Genomic DNA, 19,968 nt, shown 5'->3' on the forward strand with positions numbered 1-19,968 from the left:
CTCCATGTTAAGCAGTTTGAGGAACCTCCAAACAGTTTTCCATAGTGGTTGTACTAGTTTGCATTCCCACCAGCGGTGCAGGAGAGTTCCTTTTTTGAATGTGGGGAGATTTTAAAGCCCACCACAGGGCCATCTAGATTTTCCTTTTCTAAGATCTTCAACATCCACTTACAGCTGTGTCCCCTACCCACACCCCCAGTTTTCTAAGGGGATACTAGTTTCACTGGTTCTGCTTCTCAGCCTCAATAACCTCAGACTCTGGTAGAGACCAGCCAACTGCAGATCAGGACATGGACATAGTCAGTCACAGCTCTATCCTGAGGGATGAGAGGCGCCCCCCTGCTGTTCCCCTGGGCTCCTCTCAATATCAGCTGACACAGTGATGGTAAGACAAACAGAGGTAACAGGTAGGAGAGCACATTTTCTAGCAAGATTTCTGAGGCTGTATTTGTTGGTTTTAGGGATCTGTGCTAACAAGACAGCCTTGCCGAAGCCACCATTTCTGGGTCTATACTCCAGATCATGTGCACTATTTCACTTCATCCTTATAGTGTGAGAACCTAAGAGACTTTATTAGCACAGCTCTACATGCAAGTAAACCCAGGTCCAAACAGATGCCTAGCTTGGCTAGGGATAGCCTATGAACTCATGTTCCAACCAGGATCCAACCCCACATCTCCAGAGCTAGGGTCCCCTCTATGCTGCTAGACTACCTCCTTATAAATTAAAAATCAGCCTGCTTAAAATATATGCTTTAGCCTAAAGTACCCAAGGACAGAGGACAGAGGAATGGATCAGAAAAATGTGACTGTTTGTGTACACACACATATAAGTGTATACACACGTGCGCGCATATATATGCAGTGGAATATACCCATCCTTCTGGAGAGGATAATGCTAAGTGAAATAAGTGAGAAAAAGAAAGAAATAGACTGATGGTGTCACTTATATGTGGAATACAGAGACACAAAACAAAAGGTCAGATAAAATCAACCAAACAGATAACAAAGCCTTGACATATGACTGTAGTAAAGGGGTAGCAGGAAGAGGAGAGTGGCATGGTGGGAGAGGGGAGGAAGGGGCTCTTTGGATCATGGTGCAGGATTAGTGGGATACTGGTGGTGGGCATGGAGTGAAAATTCCCATTTGTAGAGGTTTCAATCCAAGATGTCCAAAGTAGATATATTTGTTAAGATACCTTAAAAAACATAATGGCAGTGGAGGGCGCATGAATGTGTAGAAACCTCACCTTCATTTCCACTTTCTTTCCAGTCCTGCTAGAGGTTTATCAATTACATTTTGCTTAAAAAAAAAAAAAAAAAGATGAAGAAGGGCCCTCCCTGGTGGCGCAGCGGGTTAAAGCACTGCACTGAGAATCTAAAGCCGCTTCCACATGAGTTCGATTCCCGCCTGCCCCGGAGGTGACCACATGGCGCGGCAGACCTCTCCTGACCCGCCCGCTGCTCCCCTTAGCAGTGTACTTCGTCGATCTGCCTGTTCTGCTCCCCACTCTGTCTCTGGTGAAGCCTCTCACCGGCCCTGCACCTCTGGCCTGTACCCCAGTTCTGTATGTATAAATAAATAAATCTTTAATTAAAAAAAAAAAAATGAAGAAGAACCTTAGTCTACTCCAGCATGAGCTGCTCCATTTGAGACTGACTGCCTTGTCTCCAGCTGTCTCTCGATGTCCTTGTGTGTGAGGTTTTATCAGCACAAGGACTGGTTCTCCTCTGTTTAAACACCTGCTACATCTGAGATTCTGTAAGTGTCCCACAATAAATATGAAAAACAGTCTCTAGCATATTTTTCCCTCTGAAATAATGGAGCCTAAATGCCTTGTGGCCAGAAGTAGGCCTCTCTGCCACTGGCTGAACACCATCTGAAGATGAAATCCATCTCTTCAAACTATGTCAAAATTGCTTAATAAGAACTCAGGGGACCCCATATTAATGAGGGGATGCATCTGCTTTGGGTTTCCCATGATTGGGAGGGATGGCCGGGAACTAGCCACCTAGGTTTGACTTTCACTCTTTAAAACTATGGTTCATCACAACCCTCATTATACAAAGGTTACAATGGATATAAAGTTTGAAAGATTCAGTTCCAGACTGCACAGCCAGGAATAAAACAAAGCAAAGCCAAATAAAAAGACACAGAGACGGTGGTCAAAGGACAATGAATGACACTCAAGACTAAGCTGATGCAGAATTTTCAGGAGAAATGAAATGGTAATCTTATAGAAGGACCACGCACAAGTTTCATGCATTCCAGAGACAGAGAAAACTCAGAATATTTTAGCACCAGATGATGTCCATGGGGGAGATGAATAATTCATTATCTGATAAGAAAGGTCAAATGTGCAACTTAAGTAGAACAGTAAGTACATGTGTACCACTTAGAATGAAAGCCTGAGAAGGAAAGAGCTTTCTTTGGTGAGCTTCGTTAACTCCATCAGATGCCATCAAACCACCCAGGAAATCTCCCTTTCCTCGGAAACCACAGCTACTCTCGTATATTTAACAGAGAAGCAGTCACACATAAACACACACATCTCCATGAATACAATACTTGACAAGGTCCTTGAGGCAGAGAAGTCATTCTTCTGACACAGCAAAAACAGTGATTTTGGACTGAGTAATGAGGTGACTCTGGGGTGGGGCAAACGAGACTTCCAAGCTTGAATCCACATGTTGTCCCCAACTGTGTGAGGGTGGGCTAGCTTTTTCCCTCTTTCAGCCTCCAGCCTCTCATCTGCAAAGTGGGCTTATCACATCACAAGTATTTAACTGCTAAATACTATGGAAAGTGCCTAATATAGAGACCAATATGAATATCCAACCCCAATCGCAGGTGACGATAATAACATGATATTTTATATACAAAACTGTCCAAAGGGAGGACTCTAGAACTTTGTGTGTATGTGTGCTTATTGATTTCAGCAAGTGGTTTATCTTTAGTTCTTGCTGGTTCACAGACTTGTTTATATCATACTTTATTTATTGAAAATTCAATACTATACATAAAAACAATTTTTAGAGTAAAGAAATGAGGAACAAATCTAGTGGCTGATTTAGGATGAACTTTTCCCAATAATCTGTAGCTATTAATAATATTAAGTGTTATTATATTTTTGTTTAGCTAAAGATCATTCAAAACAATAGGGATGAGCCCTATAACTTGTGCGGCATTGATAACAATCATCTTTTTCAAGTTGCCAGACAAGACAGGCATAAAGCTCACAAATTACCCAGTCAGTACACTCCTTCTTCTCCACAATAAACACACACACACACACACACACACAAAGCTTTATACCTCAGGCCTTCAATGTGTAAAAATAAATTGTAAGATTTAAGCTTTTCTTATCAAAAGAGGTTGGGAGAAATTCCACAAACACCAAATTTAGACCACATCATAAAGCAGCTGAATGGATTTGAGGGTAAGTAAAAGAGATGGATTTCTTGAATGGTTCTAAAAAATACAATCAATTTTATTATTCAGTATCCCAAACCACCACTCTTTAATATCATGCCATGAAAAGAGAAGTTGTCGCATCTATTGAAAACACAGCAAAGTGTCCAACCATGTGCCTCATGCATGGTGGGTACCAAGTACCCCATGTCTAAAGATACTAAAAACTTTACTTCCAGTGCTTATCAATGAGGCTGCAATATGACATAATACCATCAGCTTTTCATGTGCTTTCACTCCAACTAGATAAATAGGTCTGGTATCAACTCTATTGAAAAACCAGAATAATTACACTTCAGTCTCTCCCACATCGAACTGTGTGGCATGTGCTCTCTCCCTAACACATGCAGATCCCATTACCTCTGACTAATAAATCTTTTCTTTTTACCCCTCATCTCTCTGCTTTCTCAATAACCATTTTGATATAAACCGCTGCTTGCTGTTCCTGATGACTGATCCTTTAATCATCTTTCCTAAATATATGCAAAGTGTATTTCATTGTAAATACAAAAGAAAAAGCAATCACATAAATAATTAAGATGGCTTTTCAAATGACAGTTGAGTGCTAACATGAGCTACACTGGGAAATACTAATCAACAAACTAAATACACATCTATTAAAATGTAGGAGTCCAGACATATGAAGACAGAAAAAGAATTCACTGCAATTCCATCTGAACCATGCTGATGAACATCCTCCCTGTAGTTCTCCTGTCAGCCACTTGGAGAGGCTAAGGAAAGTCAGCATCACTTTGTACTTTCATGTACGAGTAAGAAATTATTGCCACTGTTATTAATAGCAGTCCCTAATATTTACTTGAAACTTAATCTACCCCTAGCAATGTGTTAAATACTTAATTTGCAGTCAGTGCATTTACACAAGCCACCACCTCTCTGTACATACTCATTAGTATTTCATTTTCACAGATGAAGAAACTGAGCTTTAGAGAAGTTAAGAAACTTGCCCAATGTCCCAGGGCATGTCAGTTTCTAATATTTCGCCATAATTACCCAGCATATTGGATAGCATTGATTATCAAATGAAAAGGATTGCCCCTCTACCACTGGGACTTTTGTCCAGAGGCATCTTGAAGACTACCCAGCCTGCTTGCTTTCAACCTCTAAATGCCCAGGAAGAAATAACAGCAGTTTGGTTCTGCTGACATGCCATCTTAACCAGTCTCTAGGAAGACTTGAATTCTAGGCCAAAGAAAGACAAGTCAGGAAAGCTATGGTTCCAACTCATCTTCCCAAGCCATGCACTTGGGTCCCTCCTCCCTATGACAGGGGCAAGGTTACAAGATACATTTGAGGAATCAAGACAGGGTCATCAGCCCCTCTTCCCATGCAAGCCTACTTCTGTCTGAGACACTGGTGATCACAATCCCTGGTAGTTGCTAAGGTCTCAGAACCTCTACTGAGATCTCTAGAAGGGCCCTCCTGCTCTTTCTGGTTCGCACTTCACTTGACAAGAAGATTCAGCAGAGGTCTGGCGCATATGTGACAGGCTGGCCCTTGAAACCATCCCTTCCCTCTCAGCCCCTGCTCTGCATGACAGCAGAGTGCCCTTCCTTCCTGCACATGGCTGGTAGATAACTGAATGAGCTCAGGCCCACCTCTACTCATGGCCCTCCTCCCCAGGACCAGAAGTATAAGCTCCCAAGCTTTAGGTTACTTAAAATTTAGAAACTATAATAAAGTGACAGGGAGGAGAAGTGGGAGCCTGCCTAGGCTTTCGGGGCTCTGCTCAGTGTAGACACTTTGGGCCTTACTATTCATCACAAATTGCATTTTGATTCTTAGTTACTGTTCCTACACACACACACCTATCGGATTTCAGCACAGAGAATGGGGCATGCAAGACCACTGTAAATAACAACAAAACCACTCAATAAATACATGTAGAATAAAGCACATCACTGTAGGGATTCAGCATCACCTGTCAGTGTCCCAAACTGAGAACCCTGTGGAATGCCTACATCCAGACAGCATTGCTAAATCAAAGATGGCCCACTCCCTCTGAAAACAAGAGGATAAACTTCCTACTTAGTCAGTCCTATGGGTTCCCTGTTCCAGAGATGAGGGACACTGTTCCATAACCATTTGAGGATATGAATAAAACAGACCACACTTCATATGGTGGACTGCTAACAACATGGGCATAAAAATGTTCCAGAGGCCCTCCCTGGTGGCGCAGCAGGTTAAAGCACAGCACTTAGAAGTTTAAGACCCTTACGCATGAGTTCGATCCCCGCCTGCCCGGGAGGAGATCCACATGGCGTGGCAGACCTCTCCTGACCCGCCCGCTGCTCCCCTCAGCAGTGTACTGCGTCGATCTGCCTGTTCTGCTCCCCGCTCTGTCCCTGGTGAATCCTCTCACCCTCCGCATCTCTGGCCTGTACCCCAGTTCTGTATAAATAAATAAATAAATCTTAAAAAAAAAAATCTTCGGCCCTGAGAGGCTACTTTCGCATGAGTTCGATTCCCGCCTGCCCCAGAGGTGACCACATGGCGTGGTGGATCTCTCCTGGCCCTCCCGCTGCTCCCCTCAGCAGTGTACTTCATGGATCTGCCTGTTCTGCTCCCTGCTCTGTCTCTGGTGAAGCCTCTCACTGCCCCGAGCCTCTGGCCTGTACCCCAGTTCTGTATGTACAAATAAAAAATAAATCTTAAAAAAAAATCTTCAAAGAGGAAATAACTAACTTTAAAAAAAAAATGTTCCAGAGATGCTTTATTTAAATATTATTGGGGGCTGGAGGGGCTCCCCTGCTTCCCCACTATTTAAATTATACCAAATGGACTGGTATTTTTAAGAGGATGCCTTACTTTTGCATAGTCTACTTCACTCAATTTTAATTGTTTCCAGTTCTGCTCTTACTTCTAACTTTGGAGCATCCCAGACATTTCAGGAGGAGGGAGGTTCCCATTAAATAATTGATGGTAGGTAGTTGTGGTAATAACATATAGGCTCTAAATATAATTCCATTTATTAATATAACTCCACATATCAACATAATTCTATAAATGAAATATATAAGATCTATTTAACTAAACAGCCAGATCTATTTAACTAAATAGCCAGTTCTCCTCCAAAGTGACTTTAGGTACCTATAAAGGACATCTTCATTTGAAAGGAGACTGCTTGGGACAATAGGTGGGTCAGCAAGACTTGCTCTGACAAATATGATTAATTCTGAAATGAATTTCTAAAGTAGCATCTAGTGATGCTGAAAGCGAACTGTTAAAGGTAAGGATCATGCCTGGTGCTAGAGGAAGGAGAAAATCTGGCTCATGGGTTGACTAGACAGCCTGGGTGTGGAGGATTCAGCCCCACATGGAGCTCACCAGGAGCCTGGTGCCCTGGGCAAGTGCCTTAACCCTGTGAGCATCCACTGGCAAGTCTGTAAAGTGAAGAAAATCAGGCTTTTCCACCTCCTGACCAAGAATACTTTGTCCCCCCCAGGGACTCAATAAATGGTGGCCATTGCTGCCCCAGGATAAGCATGAGAACAACATTCTGCTGACTTGGAGGCAGGCAAGAGTGCTCTGGAGCACAGCAGTTTTGGAATGAGAAGGCAGGAAGAAAAAGACTAGGCAGGGAAGAACAAGTCAGGGAAGGCCTGAAAGCCAAGACCAGGGCGGGAGCTGAGAAAGCCCACGGAGCCTTGGCACAGGCGAGCAGACATAAGCCAAGCCGCCCAAAGACTTCTGAACGAGCTTTTGCTGTAACAAAAAACTTTGGATCATTTTGAGAATCTCCCATGGGGCACCCATATGTTGCACCTCCTCCCTTGCTCCATTCCTGATAGATTCAGCCCAGATGACTTATAAACACACTCAAGTTGGAGTCAATCAAAATGACCTTGTGAACCACAAGAAAGTGATGTTTAAAGATGTGCCAGATAAGGGGCAGGAGTCCACACAGATGGGAGGGCAGGGCCTCATGTGTTCTGTGCTGCACTAACAGGGCCATGACACACAATGGTAGTGGCGGCCTTGGGTGCTACATTTGCACCTCTACAATCCTAATCTGGGGACCTGGTGCCAGGGATTTGCAGGAAACAGGTGAGAAGTAACAGAAGGGTTGAGTTTCTTGCTTGAGTTTCTTGTTTGGAAACATTTGAAACTCACAGGAGTATAAGCTTTGTTTGCATTTCCACTCCATTTTTTCAGGATAGATCTGGATCATTTTCTCTGGGAGTGCTGGTTGCTGTCTGACCTCAATGCACTGTGAGATAGAATGGAACTATACAATGACACTTGTCACCTGAAACTGACTGACTCACAGGGACCCAGGGAAGGCTTAAAACACAAGAGAAGAGGTCTTTGAGAGCCTTTCATTCAAACTTCCTCCTTAAATACAAGGAAACCAACACCAAAAAAAGAATGAGAGATCACACAGTTATTTAGGGCAGTGCTAGGAATTTCGGCCTCTTTGCAACAAATATTGGTTGTAATAGGATACAGAATCTGTTCTCAAATATAAAGAAAGCAAAGAGAATTTAAACAATGTGATAGTAGAGAATCTGTTCTCATATCTAAAGAAAACAAAGAAAATTTAAACAATGCTTGAATATGTATGCTTTTGCAGTCGCTTTGAAGACTGGTTTAATTAATAGTATTGCAAGTACAATACAGCTATTACAATATTACTTGGGTCACTGGAGTTTTATTTTTCTAGTTTAAATATAACTTTTGGGCCCTTTCTGGTGGTGCAGGGGATTAAAGCACAGCACTATGAAGCTAAAGCCACTTCAGTACAAGTTTGATTCCTGGCCAGGGAGGTGATCCACAAGGCACAGCAGACCTCTCTTGACACACACGCTGCTCCTCTCAGTAGTGTGTTTCATTGGATCTGCCTCTCCTGCCCCCCACTCTGTCTCTGGTGAATCCTCTCGCTGCCCCTGCACCTCTGAACTGTACCCCAGTTCTGTATGCATAAATAAATAAATCTTTAAATATATGTGTGTGTGTGTATGTGTGTATGTATGTATATAACTTTCAAGTGGGTAAAATTTTACAAGTTTGACCCCTTTGACATCCTACCAGCAGGTATAATCCCATTGACAGTGAGACAGAACTGGAATTGTATACATAATTAGATAACTGGGAAACAGTAACCAGATTTTAAAATCTAGTCACCAAATCCATTGCTAAGATTCTTCCTTGTGGTTGGACTCATATAAGTACAGTTGTGAGGCGTTCAATGATGGGGTCCTTTCCAAGAAATAAGTCGTTGGGGAATTTCACTGTTGTGCATGCCAAAGAGTATAATCACACAAGCCTGTTGGCACTGCTAATTTCACACCTATACTATATGGTATCGCCTGTTGGGACCACTGTATTGCTGCTGACAGAAATGCCACTAACTGATGCATGACTACATGTGTCAAAATGCTCTCCACAGTATTGTTGAGACCCAATTTTGTATGAAAATGTGAGATTTAACTTTCAGACAAGAAAAAAAATGGACCATCACTTGAAATAGAAAAACAAACCTAAATGTTCACCAAAAGAGAGCCTGGTTAAATAAATTATAGCAAATAAGCATACAAAGGAATATTATAAGCAGTTAAAAGCAATAAAGTATCCTAAATTTAAGGTAAGAATTTCAATTTGGGTAGCAAGTTTGCATAATTTCAAATATTTGGTATTTGTTAAACTCTACTACAGGAGGTCAAATATAGATAAAGAACAATGAGAAGTGAGTAGACGATTTCCCTTTCCCTAGAAAAAAAATTCACATTTCTTTCTTTAATATCTCAGTTTTGAATTGCTTTGAGACATCGTTTCCTTGGCTGACTATCTTAAACTTGTAATTCTCAATACTGACAACTCTTCAAACATCTTTGTCTGGTCACCACTCTTGTTAGAGTCTCAATGTATTGTTCTGGTGGCCCTTGGGTGTGGCTGTTTTGTAAGCACAAATTCTCTTCCTTCCTTCATTCCTCTAATGAACAGACAGGGCTGAGAAGCACTAAACTAATGGTACTTTGTCCTACCATCTTTATTTTAAAGGCAATAATTAATTGGAGCTGAAGCAATGCCTCTTAATTAGCTTTGTTTTTATTTTACTCTTAATGGCTTTGATACAACTAAATTATTGTGCTGTTATTACTACTTCATTGTTAACTAAAGTGAGTAGTTTGGGACCCTCCCTGGTGATGCAACTAGTTAAAGCGCAGCATTGCAAGCTGGCCTCAGCCCCTTCTGTATGAGTTTGATCCTGGCCCCAGAGGTGACCCACATGGCACAACAGACCTCTCCTAACCCGCCGGCTGCTCCCCTCAGCAGCGTACTTCATCAGTCTGCCTGTTCTGCTCCCCACTCTGTCGCTGGTGAATCCTCTGACCTACCACACCTCTGGCCTGTACCCCAGTTCTGCAAGCATAAATAAGTAAATATATTTTTTAAATACTTTAAAAAAAATTGTTCAGCCAGTGTCACACTGTGGCTCACATCTCACCCCAACTTTGAGTCCCTTGAGACACCTCCCTACCCTCCTCCTATCTTCAGCTTTGTCCTTACACCTTCTCCCAATCCCTGAAGCTTCTGAACACATTCTGACCCCTAGGCCTTCTCACATGCTGCTCCCATCACTCTAAGTATTTCCCCTGACCTATGCATGCTTTACTATATTACCTCCTTCGGGAAAAAATGCCATCTCTGCCCTTCAACCCATCTAAAAATCTCTTACTCTGCTCTATTGTCCTCCACTGTATTTACAACAACCTGACTTTATGCCAAATATTAAGCTTAATTACTGCTCTATTTCTTTTATCTAGAAGATCAACCCATGAGAACAGGGGTTTTATTTTGTTTGATGTTACATACACATTTGCTCCCAAGAACACGGCAGGCCCTCAGTAGATGTTTATATGCAGACATATCCACCCAACATCTACACAGAGAGCGAGAAAAGCAAAAAACCAGAACAGAGTTAAAGCCTGTCCTGCTGTAATCCTAGAAACCATAAGCATAACAACTTCTTGATTGATTCATGGGTGTTAACCACATTCTATTTTTCTTAATAAAGGAGCTAAATGAGTCAACACTTTAAACCTCTGGATAATAAAGCAGCTCACACTGACAATGAACTATAATCAAATGTGTGGATAATAACAGTTTATTCACCCTTTCATTCATAAAGTAAACAAAGTGAATATGACTTTAAAAATAAAGAAAACATTATCCCAACGCAATAAACTTTACCCACTGTACCAAACTCTACATGTGTTTATTACATTTCACAATGAAAACCAACCACCAAGTGTGTGCTTACCCATTCTTCTAAAATGCGTGACACAGCTTCATTGGCCCTTGCCATGTTCCTGCAGGCCAGGATCACGTGTGCACCATGGAGGGCGAAAGACTTGGCAGTTTCAAACCCTGTGGTTTAGAGGAAAGTCAACATTAGGAAACATAAAAGCAAGACGCTGAGTCCTGGTACACAGCCCTCATTAAGCACCACATGCCCTAGTTTGCTGCCTAGACTGCCCCAAAATGGCTAGCGACATTTTTAGTAGTCACAGTTCAGGGCAGGAAGACATTGGCATCCAGTGGGTGGAGGCCAGAAAAATTACAAAATATCCAACAAAGCACAGGGCATCCCCATGAAAATGAATCCTCTAGTCCAAAATGTCCACAGTGTGGAGGATGAGAAAACCTGGCCCAAGAGCACAATGATTTCAAAGGTGAAAGCCGAACCATGTAAGAACTCACAGCATAGTCAGTCACTTAAGTAGGACTTCATCATAACAAGCTCCCACACTAAACACAAAGAGTAAAGATAGATACAGTCTCAGACATGTCCACTGCCCTTATGGAGTTCACAGTCTAGAAGATAAAGCAGACATGGAGAATAAAACCAACAACACCTATTAAGTTTTGACAGTGTTTTGCAATGTGCTGAATACCTCTATCACTTCTGCTTCCAGTGAAGGCAGTCTAGGGTTCTCAGACTCATGCCCCCTCTAATATTTAGGAAAGCAGGAGAAACAAGCACACAACACAAATATATACTCACACACAAAACCCACATGTATGCACATGAGCATTGATGCATTAACACATGGATACAAACATGCAATCATATAGCTCTTTGAAGATATCAGGATACTATGACTAGAAATTTTGGGAATCAGAAACCGAGAAGAGTTAAAAGGCCAAGAAAAAGGGCCAGCATTTAGTGCTTCTGCTCTGAGAAAAATAATCTTCAAAAATAAAGTTAGACAAAACTTTTAAACAGACAAAAGTTGATAAGTCACCAGCAGATCTACCCTAGAGGGAACAGAAAATGATGTCTTCCAGACAGACAGAAAATGACCCCAGACAGAGATGGAAAATGTACATAACAGCAGTAGGTTATTAATTTTAGGATACTTAATAAGAATTTGTACACCAATAATAACACATAATCCAAGAGGCAAGTAAACAGAATTAAATCATTCTAAGATCCACACACTGCCCAAAAAAAATAAAGTACTACTTTAGTCACTGATTCAGGTTGTGATCTCTACAATTAACACTAAGATAATAGCAAAACATAGACACTTAATAAGCTAATAAAAAAGGAAGTAGACTAATAAAAAGAAGAAAGACAAGAAAAGGAAAATAAAATTAGTTGGATAAATAACCCCTGTTAGGGGGTATACTTAACACCAAATGGATATATAATTACATCAAATATAAGTGAGTTAAGAACTCAATCAAAAGACAAAGATTGTCAGACAAGATTCTGAGATCATGAATTTGGGCACATTCAAGGTGGTATAGCTTTAGACTGTCAGATTAGATTAAATAAACTCTTTCACATAATGGAAAAAGAAGAGAGATTTCACATTTGTTTTATAAGGTTCAAACTACTCAGTCATTTGGAAAATGTAAATTAAAGATACAGTGAAATATAACTACATACCTACATATTTAATACCACATGGCTGACATGAAAACTAACAAATTACCAAAACATGTGTTGGCAAGCATGTGGTTCAACTGCAACACTTACTAAAGAGAGAAAGGCTCTAGCAAGACAGAAAAGAGGAAAGAGAGGGGAGGGGGTAGGAGAGCTGCTCTAAAGGAGGCAACAGCAAATCTTGTCAAAAAGGCCATATCTAGAATCCAGTGCAACAGCAAAGTCATCAATTCCACTAAAGGAAAACAACACTGTAATTCAGCTAAGTCTGTGTCAAATAACTGTCAATGCTTTCCAAGACAATGCAAATAGGGATAAAATATCAGTATTTCATCACCTTACTGAGATTGCCATGTGAAAGGCCTCATGAAGTTCATTCATCCCGACTACTTCCGTATACTTAATCTCTCTGGAGTCCCACCTATGAGTGTAAACTAGATCTTAAGGGAAGCTAGCACAGCACTGTGCAAAACTCAAACTCAGGAGTTTGACACACTTGTGTTGATGCCAGCTTTAAGTACTTGTAAGTCACAGAGCGCTGTCCTTAGCCGTCAGAAACTAGTTACCACCATTTCTCAATATAAACTATTATCAAATCATTATGTTATGCATCTGAAATACCTATGATGTTATATGTTGATTATACCTCAAAAAGGAAAGTTTTATAATAAAATAAACTCAATTATCATTTTTAAAATGGAAAGCAGTGAGTAGTAGAATCTAGCATAACCATAGTAGGTGGGGAAATAAATTGGTTTAGAGCTCCTGGGTTTAGAGCCCTGTGGCCACCTCCCAAATATAGCATAGTCTTTATGACTGAAAAATGAAACCTCTCCCAGGTCTACTGCCAGCAACAACCCAAGAGCAGATCAGCTTTAGTAGCAACCAGAATTTAGAGCGATTAGTTGCAAGATTCACTATTCCATTTGTCTGAATGCTCCAAAACACCCTTGAATTTCATTGTTTGGACAACCTGAGTTGTTTTTTCAGAATATGCCAAGTTTTATATTCCAAGATATGCCAAGATACCCATTATCATAACCTGAAGAAAACCTCCTATATTTGGATATGATGTCAGAACAATACACAGATTTCAAATTACAAGTCATTAACATCCAAATGTTGTTTGCCTCCTCTTTGGTATATACAGTAAAAGGCGCTTGAAGTTATGTGTTCAAGGCATGAAGCAAGGAGACAATACTCGAAAATTTACTCTTTTTTTTAAAGATTTATTTATTCATACAGAACTGGGGTACATGCCAGAAGTGTGGTGGGTGAGAGGATTTGCCAGAGACAGAGTGGGGAACAGAACAGGCTGATCTACTGAAATACACTGCTGGGAGCAGTGGGCAGGCAGAAGAGGTCTGCCACACCATATGGGACAGCACGCGGGCTGGGGTTTGAACTTGTGCTGCAATGGCTTCTGAGAGCTTCATAGTGCAGTGCTTTAACCCGTTGCACCACCAGGGAGAGCTCGAAAATTTACTCATTTTTTTAAAAGATTTATTTATTTATTCATACAGAACTGGGGTACAGGCCAGAGATGCGGAGGGTGAGAGGAGAGGATTCACCACAGACAGAGTGGGAAGCAGAACAGGCAGATCAACGAAGTACACTGCTGAGGGGAGCAGCAGGTGGGTCAGGAGAGGTCTGCCACGCCATGTGGTCTCCTCCCGGGCAGGCGGAGATCGAACTCATGCGGAAGTGGCTTAAGCTTCTTAGTGCTGTGCTTTAGCCCACTGCGCCACCAGGGAGGGCCCTTTTTTTTTTAAGATTTATTTATTTGTGCGTACAGAACTGGGGTACAGGCCAGAGGTACAGAGCTGGTGAGAGGATCACCAGAGACCGAGTCGGGAGTAGAGCAGGCAGATCAACGAAGTACACTGCTGAGGGGAGCAGGGGGCGGGTCAGGAAAGGCCTGGCGCGCCATGTGGTCACCTCCGGGGCAAGCGGGAATCGAACTCATGCGGTAGTGGCTTTAGCTTCTTAGTGCTGTGCTTTAACCCGCTGCACCACCAGGGAGAGCTCGAAAATTTACTCATTTTTAACTGCGATGCCAATTTCACCCCTAGTCACCAGTGAGCAAAAAGCACCTACATCATTTGGGAAAAGAGAGGAAGTGAAACACCAGGTTTCGTCGTCCAGCTGTTCTGACGCTGGATGGGTACAGGCATGATGGGAAAGAAATCTTGTGGCTTGCTTGTGGATTGATGTGCTGTGTCAATCAGGCTAACGAAATGCTGACAGCCATATGGAGACTACAGGAAGTGGCTAAAACTCACTTCACTTGTAATACCGGGACTTTGTACACCCAAAAGCTCTTGTTGAAAATGTTGGAGTCCATGTCTCTGTGAAATTCCAGGTCACTGATGCTAGTTGAAAGTAACCAGAAGGAAAGAGACAGATACCGGATAGGCTCACTTATATGTGCAATACAGACAAACTCATAACTGGGAAGCAAAAGACATAGAACTGAGGCACACAGCAAAGGAGGGGGCAGGAGCACAAAACAAGGTAGGGATGATGGCAAGGGGATATGGTGATGGTGAATGAGTGATACAGTGGAGGATGATGTAAATAATAATAATAATTAATTAATTAATTAAAGAGAAAGAGAAGGAAATCTCCAGGTTAGAGGTTAGAGCAAAACTGAAAAAGTGTCCATTACATCTTTCTCGGAGGGGATAAAAAGGAAGAATGATGCAACGTAGTAGGGGAAGGTGGAAGAGGCAAGGCTTAACCATTATTTGCAATCATATTTTTAATGGATTGAAAGAGCACTGATACAATGAAGGGTCATACAGGCCCCAAGGCTTTGTTTATCTAATTTGCTAGCTTCACTGCAAACCCCTTTTTTCACTTCTGTATGCCATGGGACTAACACCCAGAAGGATTCAATAAATACCTGCCGAAGGAATAAATGGTTCTTACTGATTGCTAATGGCTATATTCTGGGCTATTTTAAAACAATCCAAGCTGTTCCTAACAATACTCACTGATCACCCTCTAGCTTCCTTCTCTAATGGTGAATAAATATTAAAATTCAGCAGGCACCACTCACTGTAGTTCTGAATGATACTACCTAGAAATCTGGGGCGGGAGTGGGAGGAAGCATGCTCTCTTCCAAAATTTATTTCCCCAAGCAAATTTGTTAAGTCATACTATCTCACTTGACAAAATAACCTCCAAGAAGGACTTTCTATTCCCCAACAGACACCTGTGACAGGACGGGAGCCACAGGCTGCAGCCACAGGTTTACATTCTGTCTCCTTTAGAAAATTCCTGATGGTACTTAAGGTGAGTGCATCTGTCCCTGTGTCTGGTAAAAATCACACTCTGGAAGTTCCATCTTCCTTTCTCAAAGCAGTGCCTCGTGCTGCTACTCTTTCTTTAACAGCCACAATAGACAACTCCACTTTCTTACCCTTTGCAAGGGCCTTCAGAGCAAAAACAAAACATGGGTATATCGAAGGATGATGGCTTCACAGGAAGGACAAAAACTGTTCTGTAATAAACCATATCTCTGTAGTGTGGAGTATTATAAAAAGTTTAATAATGCTACCTACCGCCAGAGTCCCTAAAAATCCCCTGAGAATAGCACCCCTCTCTCTCCCAGCACTGCAGCCAAGAACCAGTTTAATTAGTCGAATGGAGCGGTGCTAAGCCAATTCTGCACAGTGCCAAGGCTGGTGCAGAATAATGAAGGCAATGGTTTACTAAATTCAATAACCTGATTCATCTCATAAAAAATTAACTCGATGACAATGTTTAAATTGAACCAGCTTAACTGCATGGAGGTGGGCAAGAGTGCATTCAGAATATTCGAAGCTAATAAAATAAAGAAAATAAAGGAAGACAACTGGATCAAAACAATGGGTCGTGTCTATTTTCTAGCACTTGTTACATCTGATCCAGCCAGGATAATTAAGTGGCCATGGAGTAAAGCTTTGCATATAAACATTAAAGTACCATAAGGGAAAGCAGACCAAAACATACATATTAAATACCCACTCGTTTTACACTACTTTCATTGTCCTGCATAGAGGTGACCACAGGATCAATCTCTATCCAGTCAGACAGTATAGAGTGGCCCACACTTGCCTGCCTCTTGTCCTTCCTTTAATAGGAAGAGCTGCCTGACAGTAAAAATCAGAATGACTATATATGCAAAGGTAGATGTCCAACTTGGGTGAAAAAGCTTACAGTGGCACCACATTGGGCCCCCAAACCCACTGGGCAGCAATCAGGCAGTCTGAAGAGCTGCTGCAGGCCAGAGGGGGTTCAGGCCCCTCTGTTGGCATGGTTCCTGCCCAAGCTGCTGTCATTAGCCACAAGGCTGTTGCTGGCTTTTGATGCTCAGGTACACACCTGCCATGGAAGACTCCTACTAGGGACAAAGGCTCAAGCTTACCATGAAGCCACCTCACTCAGAGTCTTTACCTCCAAATGGCAGAAGCTCAAAGAATGCTTCACACTGACCTGCTCAAGATTTTATATGAAAGTGTCAAATTCTACTCTGTTGAGCATGAAAAGAGCAGGATGCTAGTGACATGCTGGAAGATCTGGCAACAGCACTCAGCTTGGGGCAGGCAGAAACATGGAGCAATGAGGGATGAAGGGGATGAAGTGGGTGAAGACACAGCCGCAAATTCTTTTGCCCACTTCATCTGCATTTTCCTGGTGCCATTGCATGGTAGGAAAACTCTAGACTGAGAAATACACTGGGACAAAGGACATAAAAATGAGTCAGTCAAGCAAAAAAAAAAAAAAAAAGGCTAGTGTATGATTAAGACATGAGCACTAATTGGTAAGGCTTGCATGTGAATGGCAAAGCCTGATAAATGCCTAAGTATGAGGGAGAAGCCAAGACTCTGAGGATGCCAGTTGTGCCATAAGTGAGGTTGGTGACTGGTTCACCAAGACACGAAGGGAAGAGTGGGTTTGTATGTGATGGAGGAGGATAAGGAACAGGGAACCACACCGAACAGACTCTTTGTTAGGATGAATGGGGGGTATAGAGTCACAGCTTCCTCAGGCACAAAGATCAAGTTGGGAACCCAGTGCCCGAAATTCCTGACAAAGCTACCTTTGAACTAGAAACTAAGACAAGACCATTCTTTCCTCAATGCGGGGAAGGTTCCCTCTGCTTTGAGTTTTTTAATTTTCTTCATATTGTGGATTTACTTGGGCAGTGTCCCCATTTACTGTAAATTATGGTTTTAATTATCATTTTTATTAAGATGCCCAGAGGAGTTGGGGCTTACAACACCAGTAATTTCTAATGGGTTGTTATTATTAATTTATAATTGTGAAACACTGGAGACAAATGTTTCTTGTAACTATACACAATTAAAAGGCCGCAGAGAGGGTGATTCCCCTAGCCCCCCAGAACATGCCACTAAAGCAATCTTTAGGAAGCAGTCAACAAGTTGCAGCATCTTCCAGCACAAAGAGCTCTCTCCCTAGAAAGTGAGAGCAAGAAGCTAGACCTAATGGTGATTAGACTATAGGACAATCCAGATTTGGGGACCATGTCTCCATCTCACAGTCCACAGCTTTAAGTTTCTCCTACACCCTCCTCTAAGTACAAGGGCCATACTACCCCAATGGATCTGATTAACACGCGTGGAATCACTGTCTTGTGTGTGGGCCATGGCACATATCCTGAATAACACCAAGAGGGCTCAAATATAAATATTTACCAAAGGAAATTACCAATTGGAGAGATGAGAATCCAGGAGCTGGAACATTTCAGAGGATATTCTATGAGTTCCAGTACAACAGTGAGGTCAGTGCCAAGTGCAGTCACCTGAGAATGCATACTGCTGGTCCTGCAGGTGTTTAATCACCTGAGAGACCATACTTATCTTCCAACACCATTTCAAAGTCACAGTTCCAAGTTTCAGAGAAACTTAGAAATTATGCTCAATAAACAGAAACTGCAGCTACCAACTCTTGAGAAATTACAAAACTACATGGGTTTCTCCGGAGGAAAATAAGTCATCGCCAGCTCTGCTTTTCACCATCTCCATGATATACAGCCAGCCACTAGAGCCCCATAGAGACTTCTACATATCCTGAATAACACCAAGAGGGCTCAAATATAAATATTTACCAAAGGAAGTTACCAATTGGAGAGATGAGAATCCAGGAGCTGGAACACATCGGTTCACATGGACTATCTTTTTGAAATATCACCAGGCTGCACTTACGTGCTTTGGGCAGTATCATGCTGAGGCCATAATGCTTTGGAAGGCTTGTAATAAATTCCAAGTGACTGCCGAGCATCTCTTAAGAGGCAAGACTGACCCCAGGCTGTATAGTAGAGCGTCCACTGAGCTGGTTGAGTAAGTTCTCATCTGATCTGCCACTGACAGATTCCAGTGTTAGAATCACAGCAAGAAAAATGCCCAGAGAGGACCATTAACATGATTCCACACAAGCCTGATGAAAAGAGGCTCTGTAAGGACAGCAAAATTGGGCAGTAAAGGTGAGTGTGAAGGAATCAGGCAGCCTCATGTTAATGGGAGAGAAGGGGAAGGAAGTGGTATATAAACTGTCTCCACATCTCTGGGGACAACTGGACTATATCTATAAAATGTACATGTCCTAGGCCCTTCCTGGTGGCACAGCAGGTTAAAGCACAGCACTAACAAGCTAAATCCACTTCAGTATGAGTTCGATCCCTACCCTAGAGGTGATCCACAGGGCACAGCAGGCCTCTCCTGACCTGCCCACTGCTCCCCTCAGCAGTGTACTTCATCGATCTGCCTGTTCTGCTCCCCACTCTATTTCTGATGAATCCTCTCACCTCCCCTGCACCTCTGGCCTGTACCCCAGTTTTATATTCATAAATGAATAAATCTTTTATAAAAAAAAGTACATGTCCTTAGGTCCAGCTATTCTGTGTCCATAAATTCATCCTACAAATTTACTTGTCCACATGAGCAAAAATGTGAGAGGAATAATCAACAAGTGTTGTTTGTAACAGCTAAGAAACTAGAATCAACCTATATATCTATCAATTATAGGTAAAACCAATCACCTGGCATCTATAGACTAAAGCACTGTGCAGCTACAAAGAGGTGAGATGAAGTGGAGGTACTGTGATCATTTCATGTCATATCATCAAGAAAAAAACAAATTAGAGCCCAGTACACATGTGTCATCCCCCTGGTAAAACACAAAGGGGAGTCTGTATGTGCTTAAATATGCATTAACATTGATTACTTGGCAGAAGAACGATTGGTCGGTCACATGGCAAGAAAGTCTTATTTTGCATTTTATAACATCTATGCTATCCAAATTTTTAACATGTATGTGTACACCTGTTAGAGTAAGACTAAAAATTAAAAACTCAATGAGATCCAAATGATAATTTGTAGGCCTATATAAATTTTAATACAGAGCAAACAAGGCAAGTGAAAACAGAAAGAAGGAAACCTATTCCTGTTCCAAACAATGTATTTTGAGAGCATCCTGATTTTTAGAGAAGGGCGTTGAAAGGAGGTAAGGAGAACGAGGTGGGTGTTATTAGTTGCTGGGCGCAATGCCACATAATACATTATCTAATTGTAGGGCAC

The 19,968-nt window shown here is 41.9% G+C and overlaps 1 protein-coding gene across 1 annotated transcript in view; it reads right to left on the reverse strand.

Moving 5' to 3' along the window:
* WWOX (WW domain containing oxidoreductase) overlaps positions 1–19,968 on the reverse strand; it is a 919,793-nt gene that overhangs the window by 861,261 nt on the left and 38,564 nt on the right. Inside the window, exon 5 of the mRNA XM_004690356.2 lies at positions 10,754–10,860. Within this exon, the coding sequence (XP_004690413.1) occupies positions 10,754–10,860 (107 nt within the window). The remainder of the gene's footprint in view (positions 1–10,753; positions 10,861–19,968) is intronic.

Source organism: Condylura cristata, unplaced genomic scaffold (genome assembly GCF_000260355.1).
Source record: "Condylura cristata isolate star-nosed mole 26May11 unplaced genomic scaffold, ConCri1.0 scaffold00028, whole genome shotgun sequence".
Lineage (NCBI taxonomy): Eukaryota > Metazoa > Chordata > Mammalia > Eulipotyphla > Talpidae > Condylura > Condylura cristata.